We start from the raw sequence: 19,956 nt of genomic DNA on the forward strand, positions 1-19,956 counted from the left end.
CAGACACCTTGAAAACTGTCGCTCAGGGGTGGTGAAAGCACCCAGACAAGAGGTGTCGCCTCCAGAAAAAAAAAGAGGAAGAAAGTGGAGGGAGGGTGGGGGGAGAAGGCTGACCCGACAGCCCACTTGGGCACCACGGCTCTGTCACGTGCAGGACCCGGCAGGACCCAGCCCAGCCCCCACCCCGTGCTGGAGGAGCTGTGGCGTCTCTGGCGCTGTGATGTCTGGTGCTGTGATGTCTTTGGTGCTGTGATGTCTCTGGCACTGTGGCATCTCTGACGCTGACGTCTCTGGTGCTGTGATGTCTCTGGCACTGTGGCATCTCTGACGCTGACGTCTCTGGTGCTGTGATGTCTCTGGCACTGTGGCGTCTCTGGCTCTGTGATGTCTCTGGCACTGTGGCATTTCTGGCGCTGACGTCTCTGGTGCTGTGGCGTCTCTGGCACTGTGATGTCTGATGCTGTGATGTCTCTGGTGCTGTGGTGTCTCTGGTGCTGTGACATCTCTGGTGCTGTGGCATCTCTGGTACTGTGGCGTCTCTGGTACTGTGACGTCTCTGGTGCTGTGGCGTCTCTGGTACTGTGACATCTCTGGTGCTGTGGCGTCTCTGGCTCTGTGATGTCTCTGGCTTTGTGCTGTCTCTGGTGCTGTGGCATCTCTGGCTCTGTGATGTCTCTGGTGCTGTGACGTCTCTGGTACTGTGACGCCTCTGGTGCTGTGGCGTCTCTGGATCTGTGATGTCTCTGGTGCTGTGGCGTCTCTGGCTCTGTGATGTCTCTGGTGCTGCGATGTCTCTGGCGCTGTGACGTCTGTGGCTCTATGATGTCTCTGGTGCTGTGGCGTCTCTGACTCTGTGATGTCTCTGGTGCTGTGATGTCTCTGGCTCTGTGATGTCTCTGGTGCTGTGACGTCTCTGGTGCTGTGGCGTCTTTCTGAGACAGTGCAGAGTGGCAGAGCCCAGAAACAGCCATGACCGGGGTGCTGGAGAGCAGAGTGTGCCCCCTCACTTCAGGCAGTGCGGGGCACTGACCGAGGGTCGCAGGCTTAGCCACTGGTCCCCCAGGCGGTGCCCACACACTTGAAATGAAAGGCGTTTGTGGCATTTGCAGGCTCGGGCTGGCACAGCAGCCAACGTGGAAGTGGGCGGCTCTGCCATGCGTGGCCCCGCACCAGAGGGAGCTGTGGGGCCGTGGTCTCACTCACCTTTTATTTCAGGACGTGAGAGGAGAGCGTCTACTCCCACATGTGAGATGCCAGGGGTTAAGACTCAGGTCTTCAGCTTGCAGAGTCCAGAGCTCCACTTCATGTGCTTACTGGAGAGAGGGGCGCAGACAGACATGGCAGACCTGCTCCACTGCTCCCCAAGCTTCCCTGCTGCAGGGCTTCCGGCTGGGCCTTGCGCACTGGCCCACGTGAGCACTGGCCCTTATTTGTTTTCACAAAAAATCAAAGCAGCACTCAGTCATGTGCAGTCCTGGGCCTCACGAGTAGCCAATTATGCCCCTACCCCCTGAATCCCTCCTCAGTCATCTGGACTGAGAAAGATGCTGGAGGCAGAGGGCTGGGGAGACATCCCAATGGTTCTGCAAAGACTCTCATGCCTGAGGTTGCAAGGTCACAGGTTCAACCTCCTGCACGACCTTAAGCCAGAGCTGAGCAGGGCTCTGGAGATTAAAAAAAAAAAAAAGAGTATACAGAGTATGTGTTCTTCTGAACTACTAAAGTGGGCAGAATGACGGAAGTACAAATTCGTAGACATAGCTTATGATTCATGTCTGAAACAGACCTACTGATGAGAGGTCATCAGCCTGCCACGGCACCGTGAACTCTCAGCACCTCTGCTGAAGGTGGTTCACTTTGGAAACCAAGTTGTAGAACACAGCATGAGGGCACAGGGCAAACTGGCACACGAGTGCTGGCTTTGTTCCCTTAAGATACACAACTACATACGTTTCTGTATTTATGGTAAAACAGAAATAAATCTATAACATTTTATCTTTTGGTAACAAAATACTTTATTGGTACTATTTAATATCAAGAGCAGTAATGTCTCTATTGTTTACTTTTATCTTTAAATTAAAAGCTAGCCTTTTGTAAAAAAAAAAAGATATATTGATTTATTCTGTCAAAAAACAAGCTGCAACCTACCTTTTAAAACATCAGCTTCTCTCACTTTAAATACCATAATGCACCGATCTTCGTAATAAATAATTGTGTATGAAAGAGAGAGTGGACTGAATAACTGCAGAAAACATTTAACACATTGTAAAAATAAGCCTACACGCTATTGCAGCTTAGGATGTGTAGAATGTAATTCATTGTAAAATTGAACTTGTAGCACCAAGAAATCTGGAATTTATGTCGTTTCAGAAGAGTAGTGATCTCCCCCCTGAAATGCATAGACTGCAATATGTCCCTTCAGAAAGCCAACAGTTCAGAAGTCTGTGCGTGTCTCTCACCACACTCTGGCAATGGACTCTGCATGACTGAGAGTCACATGGGCTAAGTGACCCTAGTAATCTTACCTGAATAGAATTTATTATATATCCTGCCTCACTAATTCACATCTCAAAACAGCGTTCTATTTCAAGTAATATATTTATCTAGAACATTCTTTGATTCATATTTTGATTCAGCCCACATCCCTTGCTTCCTTATCTGCAGTCAGTGAGATGATGGTAGACATCTCATTGAGCTGTTTCCTCAGTGAGTTCCCTCTTGACTCAGAGCACAGTAATACAGCAAATACAGACACGAATGCGGTCTACATGAACATTTACAACAGGGCAAAGAAGACCCTGAATCCATACTAAGTGCAAAGCCGAGAGCACACACAGCCCCAAGCCATACTCGTCTGCTCTGAGCTGTGAGGAGATGCCCGGTGGAGCCCTGGCCCCAGTGAACTGCTACTGCTGATGCCATCCTGTCCTGTCTGTCCTGTCTGTGCTGTCCTGTCTGTCCTGTCCTGTCCTGTCCTCTACACACCCAAGGTCCTGCTGAAGGCACTCCCACCCTCCTCTCATATCACAACAATGTATCTATCCCATGGACCCTGGATTGAGTGAGCATTGTGCATTTCGGATCCCACTACTTTCCACTCATTTAAAAGCACTCAGGGCTGAGCAACAGTAAGTGAAGATGCTTTTATACCTGCCTTCTCTCGCTGGGTCAGGGATTCCCAATGCGTCTCTTTACTTAGGAGAAGACTCCCCAGGGAGTGGACCAAAGGTCGCCTTCTGTGAACTGCGTAGGCTGACTCAGTGGTTCACAGGTGAAGAGTCCTCGTGCACACACTTCCTGTCACTCTGCTCCTCCCTTCAGAACAAGATGCTCTTGACCTCTGCCATGTCAGCCTACCTGTACCCAAGATACATCAGAATACGGGGGCCAAGTACAGACTGACCCCAAACACATTGGGGGTGGACACCAGACTTCAGTTTGTCAGTGACTAGTCTCACTGAGGCTCTGCGCTGAAATACTAGGTTAAGCTGCTAACGGAACACTTGGGAGGGCACAAAGGGTCGCGCATCTTTTCTGGACGAGGTGTTACATCTGGGAGGGGTTAAGGCTGAGTAAGTGATGGCGGCCTGCGGCTCAGACGGCTGCGCTGGCCATGCTAGCCGGCGGCGTCACTGTCTGTCCTGTAGGCCTGTTTGTGGAGGTGAGTCTCGATCTCCTCCCGGAACACCAGCATCCCCAGGTGTGCGTGCGAGGCCTCGTTCATGGCTTTGGACTGGATGCACATGCGGTACTGCTCAGGGGCCAGCTGGTCAGCACAGTGCTTCTCGTGCCACAGGTGGAAAAGGCCAGGAACTGGAGTCCGGATTACCATCAGGTCACTGTGTAAGTATTTCCGGTAAAGGTGGACATCTTCTCCACCCCAACCTTTTACTTCCATGTCAAACTCACCTGCAGGGCCAGAATGGAAACTGAATCACCACCTGCATCATCAAAGCTGATGAAGACTGCTAACCATCAGCTCACAGACGCCACGTGCAGAGGGCTGTGCCCCTGCTCCCAAGTCCAGGGAGCAGGTGACAGTTCACCATCTATTGCTACAGGTGTGGAAATGAGATGAAATAGGGGCCGGGAGGTGGCGCAGCAGGTTAAGCACACATAGTACAAAGCACAAGGACCAGCATAAGGATCCCGGTTCGAGCCCCGGCTCCTCACCTGCAGGGGAGTCGCTTCACAAGTGGTAAAGCAGGTCTGCAGGTGTCTGTCTTTCTCTCCCCCTCTGTCTTCCCCTCCTCTCTCCATTTCTTTTTTTTTTTTTTTCCTCCATTTCTCTCTGTCCTATCCAACAGCAACAACAACAGTGACAACAACAATAATGGAAAAAAGATGAATGGGTGGGGTAGGTAGCATAATGGTTATGCAAAGAGATTCTCATGCCTGAGGCTCAAAAGTCCCAGGTTCAATCCCCCACACCACCATAAGCCAGAGCTGAGCAGTGCTCTGGTGTTTCTCTCTCTGTGTATCTCTCTCTCTCTGCATCTTTCTAAAAATAAAATAAAATAAAATAAAATAAAATAAAAAGATGGCTGCCAGGAGCAGTGCATTCATAATGTGGGCACTGAACCCAAGTGATAACCCTGGAAGCAAAAAAAAAAGGATGAACTGTGTAAAAATGCTACAGGAACTTCAAATTTCTGCAGAACATCTACAGAAAGGCAAACAAAGAACAAGAACATGTAAATCATTCATGATATCACCACCATTAATATTTTATTATGCTTTTTCTCTATCATTTGAGACCGAGGTTTTTCTGGGTCACAGACAACATCCCAGAGGAGAAAATGGCAGAAACAGTCGAGTTGGAGAGATGAATCTACGAACAGGGACACAGAAGACGGAGTCACAGGAAGCAATGGCTGGCTGCTGGGGTCTACAAGGGTCACAGGCCTAGGTCTAAATGCTAAAGAGATGCCAACATCTAGGGGTCAAACACGAGCAGAGAAGGAACACAGAAGACGGAGTCACAGAAGTGACGGCTGGCTGCTGGGGTTTACAAAGGTCACAGGCCTAGGTCTAAATGCTAAAGAGACGCCAACACCTAGGGGTCAAGCACGAGCTGAGAAAGTGCAAGAGACGGAGAAGTGCTCTCAGAGGAGGGAGAAAACTGTGGAGAATGTCTTGTCTTGAGGAAGAGTGGTCAGGTGTGTGTTACTGAACTGGGAACTTAAGAGCCAAGAGGAGAAGGGGGGGGGGAGGAGAAAGGAGGATGACTGAGGACCTAGTGGGGGGTGTATTGTTACGTGGAAAACAGAGAAATGTTATGCATGTACAAACTACTGTATTTACTGTCAAATGTAAGACATTAATCCCCCAATAAAGGAAAAATAAAACAACAGCAATAACAAAAACCCCAAGAGCTCCTGGGAGTCAAATAAACATCAGTCTTGTCTCAAAAACTGGCTTGTGAAAATGGCTTGATTTAACTAGGTGACACTGTGGAGTAGTCTCTGCCCCAGAACATTGTCAAAAGCAAGAGGGCAACCACCAAGCAAGTGGAGGCTAGCAGGTGGGAGAGGTACCGCAGCAGCAGGAAGAGAGCAAGAAGGCTCTTCACAGGGTGGGCGATGCGTAAAGCCACGGCAAGAAGCATGTGACGGGTGAAACAAAATGAGAAGCAACAGCAGCAACAAATGCTGGACAGGCTGTGGGTCAGAGGAACACTTCTGCACTGCTGTTGGGAATGTAAATTGGTCCAGCCTCTCTGGAGAGCAGTCTGGAGAACTCTCACAAGGCTGACATGGACCTTCCATATTGTTGGTGTGCTTCTAAAAACCCCTTCTGTTTCATTAGTTTAATCCCCCCCTTAACACTATTCTATTTACATAACCACTTCATTCTATTTACATAACCACTGTTAACAAGCACCACCCTCCCTCCAGGGCATTGGTGGTTTAGTGGTAGAATTCTCACCTGCTCCACCCCCTCTCCTTGTCACACCCTGATTTTCACCAGTCACTTTTCTCTCCACCCTCTCTATGTCACATCCTGTTCACACCCTACTTGGGAAGTATATATAAAGACAACATTGTTTGTTTTAGTTTTTAGTTTAGCTTAGCTTGGTATAGATTGCGCTGCGTCCTGCATGAATAAAGAGATACTGCCTACAGCTCAACCATGAGTCCCTGGTCGTCTGTTACCCGCCCGTGAAGCCAGCCCGGCAAAAACAACACCATATGACCCAGTAATTCCTCTCCTGGGGTTATACCCAAGGACTCCATAACACCCAACCAAAAAGATGTGTGTACACCTATGTTCATAGCAGCACGATTCATAATAGCTAAAACCTGGAAGCAACCCAGGTGCCCAACAACAGATAAGTGGCTGAGAAAGCTGTGGTATATACACAATGGAATACTATGCAGCTATGAAGAACAGTGAACCCACCTTCTCTGACCCATCTTGGATGGAGCTAGAAGGAATTAAGTGAGCTAAGTCAAAAAGATAAACATGAGTATGGGGCGATCCCACTCATCAACAGAAGTTGAGAAAGAAGAACAGAAAGGGAAACTAAAAACAGGATTTGATTAAATAGAGAGCAGGGCACCAAAGTAAAAACCCTGTGGTGAGGGGGAGGGTGGACACTCAGGATTTGATTAAATAGAGAGCAGGGCACCAAAGTAAAAACCCTGTGGTGAGGGGGAGGGTGGACACTCAGGATTTGATTAAATAGAGAGCAGGGCACCAAAGTAAAAACCCTGTGGTGAGGGGGAGGGTGGACACTCGGCTTCCCGGCACAGTGGGGGGGAGGGGCGGGGGATGGAGGGGGTGGGATGGGTCACAGTCTTTTGGTGGTGGGAATGGTGTTTATGTACACTCCTATTAAAGTGTAGTCATATAAATCACTAATTAATATGAGAGGGGAAAAACTGATTGCATGTCTCAAACTTTAAAAAACACAGACTGAGTCTTTTTAATACATAGGCTGAGTCTTTGATATGTGGACTCTCTCAAAAGTCTAGACCAGGGAGAACAGAAGCAACTGGTGGCACCACTATATACAAGATGCTGGGTATTATACAGCAAACCCTAACAAAGGGACTTTTCAAAGTTAACCCAATCACCAAATAATGTGATGATAACAATAACTAACCATTGTCTTCTTGAACCCTAAGGCAGCAGGAACCTCACATTTCCACTATAGAGCCTATATTTCCCCCAGTCCTGGAAACTTAAGGTGGGGCCCACTTTCCTGCATGCTGCTCTCAATTCATATCAAATAATATTGCATCTGCCGATCACAACATAATCAACGCAACGAGTACCACCCCAGCATGCTTCACTTCAGACTGTGTCCAGAGACTTCAGGTGTGGAATGACAACCCTTCAGCTTCACTACTCGGGTGAGACCTTCCCTTTCATAGGATTCTCTAATTCCATCCCAGGTGGTTCACTTCCTAACAAAGTCCCAAAACCTAGATATAGACCAGGACCCCTGAGATGGAGCATACGTTCACACGTGTCCATAAACTAGGGCAAAATATATACCTGAAAGCAGAAGTACATAAGAGCATTTAGGGAATACCCCCCACACTTCATCTGCACTATTCCAGCCTTTAGGTCCATAATTGTTCAACAATGTGTTTGGCTTTGTATGTTAATTCTCTTTTCAGCCACCAGGTTCCAGATGCCAGCAGGATGCCGACCAGACTTGTTGGTATGCTTCACATTGATTTGGTCTAACTCCCCCCGCCTCCAGGAGATTTGGTTTAGCCCTTGCTAGTTTCACGCTTCTTCCTTCTCCCCGCCCCCACCCTATGTACTTCCTGGGTTCCTGATGCTGCGGGGAGGAGAAAGATGGAGGAGCACATGGTGTGGTGATTAGGTGTTGGACTGTTTGCCCGCTTGTGAATAAAGATTAAACTGTGTTCTCAGCTCAACCACGAGTTTCTGGTCATCTGTTACCCGCCTGTGAAGCCAGCCCGGCGAAAACGATATATGGCTACAACGTGGAACCTAACCTGCACATCCCCCAGATAAATGAAGTCTTTGGCTACCTATCTATTATGTGCTGCTTTTCTGCCTGTGAAGAGGTTTCCAAAGGCCTCTGAGACTGTTTTTCTGTTTCTGGAACATTTCTCTCTGTGCCACACACTGCTTTCCGCCTGCAGGAGCCGGCTCGCCGCCGCATGGTGCAGGGCATTGGGCGCGGGCTCCCTCCATGCTGCTTGGCCACTGGGAGCAGGGCAGCAGACATGGCGGGCAGGGGTGCAGCCCATCCTGGCCGCCACCCCGGGGCACCTCGGCCCGCGCCTTCTGCACGGCCGGCCCGCCTGCCTGCTATGAAGTCTGGTGTTGGTTCATATTGGTTTGGTCTCCTTCCCCCCACCTCTGGGAGAAATTGGTTTGGCCCTTGCCAGTTTCGCGGGCACCCTTCTCCCCGCCCCCGGTACCTCTACAGAGTTCTAGAGTTCTTGGTGCGGCCGCGTGAGGGGATGCAGGACAGATCTGTGTGGTGATTAGTTTAAGGGTCTCTCTCTGCCGCCAGAGCAGAAAGACAGGAGAGCACATGTTTGCCCGCTCGTGAATAAAGCTTCACTGCCCAGCCTTGTGTCTCTGGTCGTCTCTGTCTACCGCCGCGAAGCTAGCCCGGCCTGCTGGAGCCCCTAACTTTAACGACAGTCTGGGCAGATCCCGGACCACCTGGAGACGGCGGGCTCCCTGCTGGGACTGGGCCCCCTGGCTGAGATCCCCAGCTTGGCTCTGAAGGCAGAAGAGCTAGAATACGCAGAGATCCCTGCAGAGATCGCAACCTGCAATTCCTGGAGCTGAAGTTGCGCAAGAAGCCACCGCCGGACAACACACCCCCTGAACAACTAGACAGTACAGTGCAGGGAAATTGTGCCAATGCAGTCATATCTGCCATGTTGTCCCCTCAGGCTACTGCTAGTTCCCGCGAGAGTTGGGACATTCTCGGAGTGCCTGTTCAGCCATGTTGTGCCCTCAGGGCATTGTCTATATCCCCGTGATATTTGGAGTGCTTTGGTTACTCCTCCTCCTTCCCATTCTCGTGAAAGCTACTCCTATAAAAGCCCTTCTTCTTCTGCACCTCGCTCTCTTGCCAGCACTTCATTCCGGTGTTCATCTCTAGCACCGAACTCTGAGGTACCAGCACAAATAAAGATTTGTGTTTCCTCTTTGCTCCAGACGCCCTCTCTCTCTTCTCTGCAGCCCGCACACAACAACATCTGGCGCCCAACGTGTCCCACACTCATGCCCGGCCTGAGGTCCAGAAAAGCAGCCCAGACACAGGTAAGTGGCAGCCGCCTGACTCTGTGGCCCTGCGTTTCCCCTCACCATGGGATTTTTTTCATTTTATGAGGTGTCCCAGACATTATTTCCTTCTCTCCCGGGACAGGTTCTCGCTCTCAGAGACACTTTAATTTTCGCTACACCGTGGGTTCTCATAGCTATAATTGCCACTTACAAGATATGTACAACGTGGTCTGCCATGAGGATAAGCGACCTTGAGGCTGAGATATGAGAGTTAAAGCACATGTGCTTAAGACTTAGACGCTCTAAGTGATCAGCGGCTAGACCCAAAAATTCTGTTCCCACAGACATGTACATGTGTTCGGAAGCTCCTCCTCTGACCCTGCCCCCTGCCGCCCCAGTTCAGCTTCTCCTGAGGCTTCGCTTCTCTGGCCCTGCCCCCTGCTTCCTCTGAGGCTTCCAGTTCTCTGAACCCACCCCCTGCTGATACGTCATCATTAAGAGACGTTGTGGCTGACATACGAGAGTTAAAGGATATTTTTTCAGCATTTAAGGACTTTAAACCATGTGCAGTCCACCCCAAGAGCTCTATCCCCGTAGATAAGTGTTCAGTTTCCCCTGCCACTACAGCACCTTCCACTTCCGTAGATCTCTCCCCAGTGTCATCGAACCAAATCGCACACCTTCCTGGTAAATGTGGCCCCAACTAGACAAAATCCTCAGGTGTGGCATCCATACTCCTCCAAAGAGCTCAGGGAACTCAGAGAAGCCGTGAAGGAGGACGCAATTCACACTCCATGGACCATTTTAAGGAGTTTTTACCAGCACCTTAACACCCCACAGGACTGGAAAGACCTGGCTTGTGCTGCACTCCCAGACCCCCTCTACCTACAATGGAAGGCATGCTTCCGTGATGAATGCTCTAGACAATCGCAGGAAAATAGTAATAAACAGGTAGAATGGAATTTTGATGCTTGGTTTGGAGCAGGAGCATTTGAATCTGGAACTCAGCAGGCAGAAGCTAAGTTTCCAACTGGTTACTTTGAACAGGTACGCATCTGCGCAACACAAGCATGAGAAAGGGTGACCCCAACCAATGTAGATTTCTCAGTCCCTATTAACTCTCTTCGCCAAAACACTGATGAAACCTTAGCAAATTTGATCTCAAGGGTGAGGCAAACCTTAGAGAGAAAGGTTTATAATCCTGAAATCCTCTCTTTCCTCCTGCGTTCTATTGTCTGGGGTGGCATGATACCACAATTCCATCAGGCATGCCTTAGTCTTAAACACCTACACCCAGATAATTGGATTTTAGCGACACATGAACTTACATCAGGCAATTATGGGGCACCCGCTATGACACAGGTTTATGCAGTTACCCCACGTAATCAAAACGGGGCCTGCTTTCAGTGCGGTCGCCAAGGACATTGGCGTAACCAATGTCCTGATAAGCTGCGACCACGCCTCCAGTCAGGGCAACCCCGCCTCCAGTTAGAGCTACCATGCCTCCAGTCAGGGCAACCCCGCCTCCAGTCAGAGCAACCCCGCCTTCAATCAGGGAGCCAGAAGCCACGTACGGTGTGTCCCAGATGCCGTAAAGGGTTTCACAGGAAGAGAGATTGTTGGTCCAAATTTCATAAAGATGGTACGCCCCTGAATGGTACAAATTCGGGGCCTGAGATTTTGTGGACCACCCCTGTTTTAGAACACGGTCACCCTACTATGACAGTAAAGATTGACAATATTCCTCTAAAAATTTTGATTGACACGGGGGCAGAAAAGACGATTTTAAGGCAAGCAGAGGCTCCCCAAAATTGGGAACTCCTCCTGGGACCTCATATACATGGCGTTGGAGGGGTGACCCAATCCTTTCTCACACAAGATTCGCTCATGTGGGAAGACCCAGAAGGTTCTACTGGACACTTCCACCCATTGGTAGCTGATATTAGCACCAACCTATTGGGCAGGGATCTTCTAGAATGTCTTGATGTTAGGATATCCACAGATGCCTCTGCAGAGCGTAACACTCGTTCCCGCAAGACCAAGTCTAATCAGCACCCCCAATACTAAATGCCACTGTTTGTAGCCAAACACCCTGCTTAAGCTGGCTTTCTAATGAGCCTGTCTGGGTGGAACAGTGGCTTTTACCTAGGGATAAACTAGAAATTTTAAAAGAGCTCGTCCGAGAGCAGTTGTCCTTGGGACACATTCATCATTCTCGAAGCCCATGGAATGCTCCTGTCTTTGTGATTAAAAAGTGCTCGGGAAAATGGTGCCTCCTTCAAGATCTGTGTGGTAAATAAAACCATTCAGGTCTGGGGCTCCCTCCAAAGGGGTTTTCCTCTTGCTTCTGCAATTCCCAAGGGAATTACAATTATAGCTATTGATATATGATTGTTTTTTCTCTATTCCCTTGCATCCGCAAGATTGTAAATGTTTTGCCTTCTCTGTTCCTTCTATTAATAACGCCAGCCCTGCTGACAGATTTGAATGGGTGGTGCTGCCCCAAGGCATGGCCAATAGTCCTACAATTTGTCAAGAGGCTGTTAAATCTGCCCTTTTTCCATATATCCATAAGGGTCTTAATGTTTTTCATTACATGGATGATGTATTAATATGGGGAAAATCAGATACTGATCTCTATGCCTTACGTGATTTTCTCATTCCTGCATTAAAGAAAAGCGGCCTTAATGTGGCTCCTGAGAAGATACAGCTAATTCCTCCAGTATCTTTTTTAGGTTCAGAGATTTCTTTAACGCAAATTCGTCCCTTAAAACCTAATGTCACCTTTCCTTCTAACCTTATTCTTGCTTCTTTACAAAGTTTTCTAGGAAATTTAAATTGGCTTAGGCAGTATCTCTATCTGCCTACAAGCTGCCTCCAACCACTGTTTGATCTGTTGAAACAAACAGCCCTCCTCAAAATGTAAATTAACTCCCGAGGCCTCCTCGGCACTGGAAAGGGTTAACCAGGCCCTCCAGGACATGCACCTTGTTCGATTCTCCCCCTCCTCTCTGGTAAACCTTCTAATCTTCAACTCCACCCCCACAGTAGTAGGGGCATTCTGGCAAGACCATGGGGTTCTTGAGTGGCTTCACATGCCAGTAGGAGGAACTCCAAGACTCCTCACTGAGATAGACGCGTTAGCATTCATGGTTCGCCAAGGGAGAAATAGGTCTGTGCAGGTCTTAGGGAAAGAACCGGATTTAATCATTCTTCCCTTTTCTCTCACAGATACAGAGTGGCTCATACACCATCATTCCCGCTTTGCCATAAGCTTCGTGGGGTTTCCAGGACAAATAGATAACATCCTTCTAATAAATTGATAGCTTCTTTACCTCTTTTGCCTCTCCTAGCATCTAAACTTTTCTCTCGAGATCCCATTCCTTCTGCTCCTACAGTCTTCACTGATGGTGGAAAAAAGGGAGCTGCTGCCCTTATATATTACCCAAACAATCTCCTAAACCTCTCTTTACTGAGCTTCCTGAGAATTCCCCTCAGTACAAAGAACTTTATGCTGTTTTCCTTGCATTAAAAGCTGTACCAGAATCCTTCAACCTTTTTTCTGACAGTGTGTATACTGTTAACTTACTTCCATGGCTTGCTCGTTCCTATGTGAAAATTGATGACAACCCACTTTCCCCTCTCTTGATTCAAATCGCCGCTATGCTCTCTTCTCGAACCCAACCACAATATATTCAGCACCTTCGTTCCCACAGCCCTCTTCCTGGTTCCCTGTCCGAAGGGAATGCTGCAGCTGACCGCCTTGCCTCCACAGGAGCTCTCCTAGTCTCTCTCTTTGATCCTGCTGATTTCCGTTCTCTAACCCATGTTAATCTTAAAGGCCTTCAAGCTCGATTTCCTGATGTTCCTTTACCACAGTTAAAACGTATCCTCGCTACATGCTCCTCTTGTGCAAGTCTCATAAAAACACCTGCTATTCAGACTCTTGGTGTTAACCCCCGAGGCTTAAAAGCTAATGCTATTTGGCAAATTGATGTCACCCACATACCAAACTTTGGCAAACAAAAATATGTGTTTGTCTTAATTGATACCTTTTCTAAATTTATGTGGGTAACAGCTCAGACAGGCGAAAGCTCTAAAAAGCTTATAAGCCATATGCTCTCCTGTTTTGCTGTGATGGGCTTACATCTTCAACTGAAAATTGACAATGGACATGCGTTTACCAGCAAACAATTTAAAGATTTTTGTTCCCTCTGGAACATTACTCATACCACAGGCATTCCCTATAATCCACAGGGACAAGGCATTGTCGAGAGGGCCCATCAAACCCTTAAGGCTCAATTAAATAAAGATAAAGGAGGAATGTACCTCCCAATATCCAGCTAACAAAAGCCTTAACTATGTTAAATCTCTTTTAATATTTACAATAACTCGGACTTACCTCCTATTATTCATCACTGGCAAACACCATCTACTCTCCCATCAATTAAGGTCAAATGGACAGACCCACTTGATAAAATCTGGAAATGGCCTGACCCTCTACTGACCATGGGAAGAGGTTTTGCATCCATTTTCCCACATAATTACTCTGAACCTGTCTGGGTTCCTGCCCGCCATGTCCGACAATACCCTCATGATGGCACTGTTATCCCTGAAGAACAAGAAACACAAGAGGACTAGATGCAGGAAACATCCCAGGATCCATAATATGACATGGCAGAACCTACAAAAGTTGGCTCACAGAGCCCTCTCTCCTACCCCTCCCCTGAATGTCTTATGTTATGACTGGCCAGTTGTGTTTTGTGAGTGAGTGTGCTGAATGACCAAAATTTTTTGTATGACCCATCTGCTCAGAGTACTCTAAATGTTAAAACCATTGTCACTAACATGCGTTAACTCTCTAAGTAACCTGAGTCTGTTTATAGTCCAAAGTCAATTATAGTAAACCTCTAACTTGGTACAAGTTTTATTGTTTTTTCACAAGTAAGTGATTACAGCTATCAAGCCTTCATATGAGGAATCATCTGTTCATATGGTAAGGTAGTAAACTGTAAGAAGTTCCTCCATATCCAACCTATGTGAATTAACAACATTCACATATTCTTGTACACTTAACTGGTGTAGCTTGTCTTGCCACCGTAAGCCATGCCTTTGTCAGCCAACAATTTAAAGATGTTTCCCTTTATAACATCACCCATGCCACGGACATCCTTTACTACCCCCAAAGACAAATAAATGGCTGTTCCCCTGGACATCATATCCACTGACTGCTTCCCTTAGACTTAAGATATAATCCCACCTCTTCACACCAATGGATACATTCCCCCTTCCTTATTTGTCTACCCTTAGTTGCGGGATCCTAGCTTGTTTTACTTCTTCTGCTCACAATAGGTCCTATAATTCTTTTTTTTTTCAACATTTTAATTTATTTATTAATGAGAGAGGAGGAAAGAGAAAGAACCAGATATCTTTCTGGTACATGTGCTGCCAGGGATCGAACTTGGGACCTCACGCTTGAGAGTCTAATGCCTTATCCACTGTGACACCTCCCAGACCACGGTCCTATAATTCTTAACAAGCTCATGGCCTTTTTGCGGCAACAGATTGATGCCATAAAGATGCAACCTATACAAACTCACTATCATACGCTGGATATGGCAGAATATTGAGTTGCTGTGGAGGATTTGCCCCCCTCCATAAGAATGTCCACCATGTAGAGGGCTGGCTAGCCAATGACGGGTAAGAGGAAACTAGCGCTATCCAGTCAACCTAAGATAGGGCACCTGGTACTACTGGGCAAAAATGACCAAGTGTTCCAATGACGGGTAAGACGGAAGGCTGGTCCCCAACCTAAGACAGGCACAGTCCACCCTGCCACAAAACAAAGTCCGCCAAACATCAAAACATGATGTAAGACAGGGGGACATGTGGGGTGCCACATGTGCCCTCAAGGTTGCTATTGGCATGGCCGTAGAGTTTATGTTAAAAGATAGTTCCTGGGAATCGGGTGGTGGCACAGCGGGTTTAGCGCAGGTGGCGCTAAGTGCAAGAACTGGCTTGAGGATCCCAGTTTGAGCTCCCGGCTCCTCACCTGCAGGGGAATCACTTCATGGGCGGTGAAGCAGGTCTACAGGTGTCTTTCTCTCCCCCTGTCTTCCCCTCCTCTCTCCATTTCTCTCTGTTCTATCCAACAACCACAATATCAGCAATAACAACAATATAATTACAACAATAAAACAACTAGGGCAACAAAAGGCAAGATACAAAAAAAAAAGTATAAGATCGTTCCTGTTTCCCTACACCTTAGAGTCTTTGTTAAAAGATAAGTTCTTTTTCCCCATGAATATATAATAATAAATGAATAGGAAAGATACATCCCCCAATACTCAGTTGGCTAAGGCACCAAACCTCTTTATCTATAAAGCATTCAAATCAGATGCCCTGCTAACCACGAGAAGCAGATTGTGTTTCTTCCACAGGAATCCGGGAAAAAACCATCTGGACCCCTGCACACCCTGACATCACCCACTAGATGGCACGACTACAATGGCACAACCCCCCGAAACCCTAGATGTCACCTGACGCGATCTGAAGAACCTGATTCACAGACTCCAAGGACAGAACTTTTTTACTGTCTGTCTGCCTTTCCCGCTTCTGCTTTGACCTGTCACGTTTTGGCGGTTCCAGCTCACTCTCTACAGAAAAGCAGAATTCCAGAGGCTGACCTGCCTCATGCAGCATTTCATCCCCTGCCATTTCTCCCCCTAGTCGCCTACTTTGGACTGAGACTTCTATTGGACTTGCTGGTATACCCTTTGGACACTTTAGACAATTTTATAGCAGCTTCCTTCCCTTCACGTTGCTGGTTTTTCATAGACTGACCCTGAGTAGTTCATAGACTTTACACACTGTTGCCCTGGGCATTAGATAAAAGGAAAGGGGGTCATGCTGGGAAATTGTGCTGATGCAGTCACATCTGCCATGTTGTCCCCTCAGGCTACTGCTAGTTCCCGCGAGAGTTGGGACATTCTCGGAGTGCCTGTTTCACCATGTTGTGCCCTCAGGGCATTGTCTATTTCCCCGCGATATTTGGAGTGCTTTGGTTACTCCTCCTCCTTCCCATTCTCACGAAAGCTACTCCTATAAAAGCCCTTCTTCTCCTGCACCTCGCTCTCTTGCCAGAGCTTCATTCCGGTGTTCAGACGCAGGAAAGGTTACTGCGTGAGGTGGCCATTTTCGCTACCTCCATGTGGCTCAACCTGCCTCTCAGCACCCACCTCTGAGGTGCCAGCGCAAATAAAGATTTGTGTTTCCTCTTCGCTCTGGACCCCCTCTCTCTCTACTCCGCGGCCCACGCACAACAACAGTACAGATCTAAATAGGTGTTTAAAATGACATATCTTCATAACAAAAGTTTTTCTCCTTGTGTACTGAAGACCATGTTTATGTGTGTGTTTAAAGTTTGGTAAACATTAACTTTAAGGTTAAAAATGTAACTTTAAGGCTATATTCTTACCAGGCAAAGTTAAATGAAAAAGGTTTTCAACATAATTCTCATAAAGGTAAAATTAACTTACATTTAAAATCTGAGGTAAAAATTAGTTAAAAGTCAATATATTTTAACTAAGTTGGTCTAAAAAACCTGCGCACACCTAGGGTGTGTCTCCATCTTGAATGGGTGTAACAAAAGGTTAAATAAGACATTATTGATATGTAAAGCTCTCAATTGCCTTCTCAATTAGAAATGGTGGAGTGCACAATGGTTATGCTAATGATTCTCATGCCTGAGGATCTAGCAGTGGTTCTTTGACTTACCACATTTTATTGCGCTTAGATTGGTTAGGAGCCTTAAAATGAAACGAAAAAGACCTTCCAAATTTATAAAGATACTTAAACCAATTATAATCATCGAGTTATCAATTGTGTAAACTTCTAACCTGCTACAAGTTTTGTTTCATAAGTGAATTTCAGCTGTCAAGTTCTCTACAGAAAAGCGAAATTCCAGCAGCTGACCTTCCTCATACAACGTTCCACCCCCTGGCATTCTTCCGTGGACATCTGCTTTGGACTGACACTTCTATCAGGCTCACTGGTACACCTCTTGGACACTTTGCACAAAACTAGCAGCTTCCCTTTACGCTGCTGGGTTTCTCAAAGACTGACTGCAGCCAGCTGCCATGGGACTCTATAGGCCATACTCCCCTTGCTAGGTAATGGCCCACAGAGGCAGGAAAGGCCCGTAGAGGCAGGCAAGAAAAGCCCACAGAGGCAAGAACCGGCCCCCTCAGGCCTTCCCTTGGCAGCACACTGGTTCTAGTAGCTTGCTTACTTGTTCCTCCATGTTTGTGCCTGTTTATTTTTTTAAAAAAATGCCTGTACGATATAGGTTTTTGTTCACCCCACACTCCTGATACTATGGCCAATTAGTTAAAAAGAAAAGGGGGAATTATTGGTATGCTTCACATTGGTTTGGTCTCACTCCCGCCGCCTCTGGGAGATTTGGTTTAGCCCTTGCTAGTTTCGTGCTTCTTCCTTCTCTCTGCCCCCTATCCTACATACTTCCTGAGTTTGACTCTGCCGCCGGAGAAGAAAGATGGAGGAGCACATGGTGTGGTGATTAGGTTGTTGGACTGTTTGCCTGCTCGTGAATAAAGATTAAACTGCATTCTCAGCTCAACCACGAGTTTCTGGTCATCTGTTACCCGCCCGTGAAGCCAGCCCAGAGAAAACAACCAGACTTCCCTGGACAGACAATCCCACCAATGTCTCCTGGAGCTCTGCTTCCCCAGAGCCCTGCCCCACTAGGGAAAGAGAGAGACAGGCTGGGAGTATGGATCCACCTGTCAACACCCATGTTCAGAGGGGAAGCAATTACAGAAGCCAGACCTTCCACCTTCTGCATCCCACAATGACCCTGGGTCCATACTCCCAGAGAGACAGAGAATAGGAAAGCTATCAGGGGAGGGGGTGGGATACGGAGATCAGGTGGTGGGAATAGTGTGGAGTTGTACCCCTCCTACCCTACGGTTTTGTTAATGTCTCCTTTCTTACATAAATAAATAAATTAAAAAAAATGAGAAGCCCTGGAGGTGGGGCTCAATATCCAGAAAGGCCACGATAAAGACATCAGCTACTGTTTCAAAAGGAAACTCGAGATATTTAAAGCAAAAGACAAGTATGACACATACCAGAAAAAAGGAGGTGGCAGAAACTTCTCATGAGAGTACTCACATGACTGTTTAGCAAAGATCTCAAAACAGCCTTTATAAATATGCGAAAATAATGATAAGGTTTTAGCATATTTGTGGAACTAGCCCTGGCACGAGTGATTTCAACTGCTCCTGGACTGAGTTTTTAAACACACACACACACACACACACACACACGGGACACCACCACACTGGAACTTGCCCTGGTTCTGTAGCATTTCCATGTGGTGTTGGGGTCAAACTTAGGTCTCTTCCATGTGCCCTATCAAGTGAGTTATCTCTGGCCCACAAAGAATTTTTAAAAACTATGTGGAATGAAGCAATAGAGGTTGCTAATAGACACACATGTGCACACACACACACACACACACACACACACACGTGCACACACGTGTAAATTCTGGAGGTCCCATGTAAAGCCACTAAGAATCCCCTTTCACTTAGAGCAGCTCAGTGATAGATGTGAGGCAGCAATGCAGACAGTGAGCCTGCAGACAGATCGATGGAGAGCGTGTAGCCAGAAGAAGAGAGAGGAAAAAAATGAAGACAAATGAGCAGAGTTTCCAAATTCACCAATGTCTGTGTCCTGGAAGACAGGGAAGGAAGGGGCAGCAAGAGCTGATGGGCTAGAGGGCAGTGAAAGCCAGGAAACAAGTTCTAGCATCAGGCTGTAGCACTTTATTGCTGTCTGCTAACTCTCAACGACTCAAGTGTAAATAATGACAAAAGCAGAGGCAGGCATCTCTAAGGCTTGGAGCTGGTTTTCAGGTGACAGGAACGCAAGTGGCCTGGGAGGCGGAGCAGTAGGCCCAATGCTGAGTGCTAATGCTTGACGTCCCAAGCTGGAGCCCCAGCTACACAAGTACCAGGGTCATATCTGGTTCTCTCTCTCTCTCTCTCTCTCTCTCTCTCACCTCTATCATTAGTAGCACATAAATAAAATCTTTTTATTAAAAGAATCAATGTGATATGGAGAGTCCTTAAACAAATCCAATTGCAAACACTTCATGATTTAGCAATATCATGAAGGCATATATCCAAAGGATGTGAAGTCAAGGGGGTGTTGTCCCCTATGTACATTATTCACATAGCCCAGGCAGGGGCCCCTCAATGAGTGACAGCACAAAGAAGGGGCAGGCCGGAAGCCAACAGAATCCTGCAATTAGGTAGGTGGAACCAGAGGTGACTATGCTCAGAGAAACAGGTCAAGAAGTGAGAGACAGCTCCACAAAGGTCAGTGGTAAGGCATGTGCCTTGCGTGAGTGACGCGTCGGGTTCAATCCCAAACATGCACATGACAGAGTTGTGTTCTGGTCTCCCTCATATAAAAATTAAATCAAATTTAAAAACTGTTGGGAGGTATACAACTACATCGAATGACGCAAATACATGCATACACACATCTGTGTGCATGAACTCAAGCTGGAAAGCTAGCCTGGCTTCACTTGCTTTCTTGAACCCTGTGACCCTCTACTTATGCAGGGCATCTGTGAAGCTGGCATGCGCATGACACATAGACCAGACTCTTGATGCGCCATCTTTGCCTCGGGGTTGG

General features: G+C 47.3%; 1 protein-coding gene across 3 annotated transcripts in view; it reads right to left on the minus strand.

Moving 5' to 3' along the window:
• Nucleotides 1-2,096: 2,096 nt before the first annotated feature.
• Nucleotides 2,097-19,956, minus strand: part of CSGALNACT2 (chondroitin sulfate N-acetylgalactosaminyltransferase 2) — a 47,529-nt gene continuing 29,669 nt past the window's right edge. For all 3 annotated transcript variants that reach the window (XM_060184265.1, XM_016194762.2, XM_060183770.1), the window contains one exon: nt 2,097-3,909. In XM_060184265.1, coding sequence (XP_060040248.1) covers nt 3,617-3,909 — 293 coding nt within the window. In that variant the 3' untranslated portion in view covers nt 2,097-3,616. The remainder of the gene's footprint in view (nt 3,910-19,956) is intronic.

This window comes from Erinaceus europaeus, chromosome 1 (assembly GCF_950295315.1).
Source record: "Erinaceus europaeus chromosome 1, mEriEur2.1, whole genome shotgun sequence".
Taxonomy (NCBI): Eukaryota; Metazoa; Chordata; class Mammalia; order Eulipotyphla; family Erinaceidae; genus Erinaceus; species Erinaceus europaeus.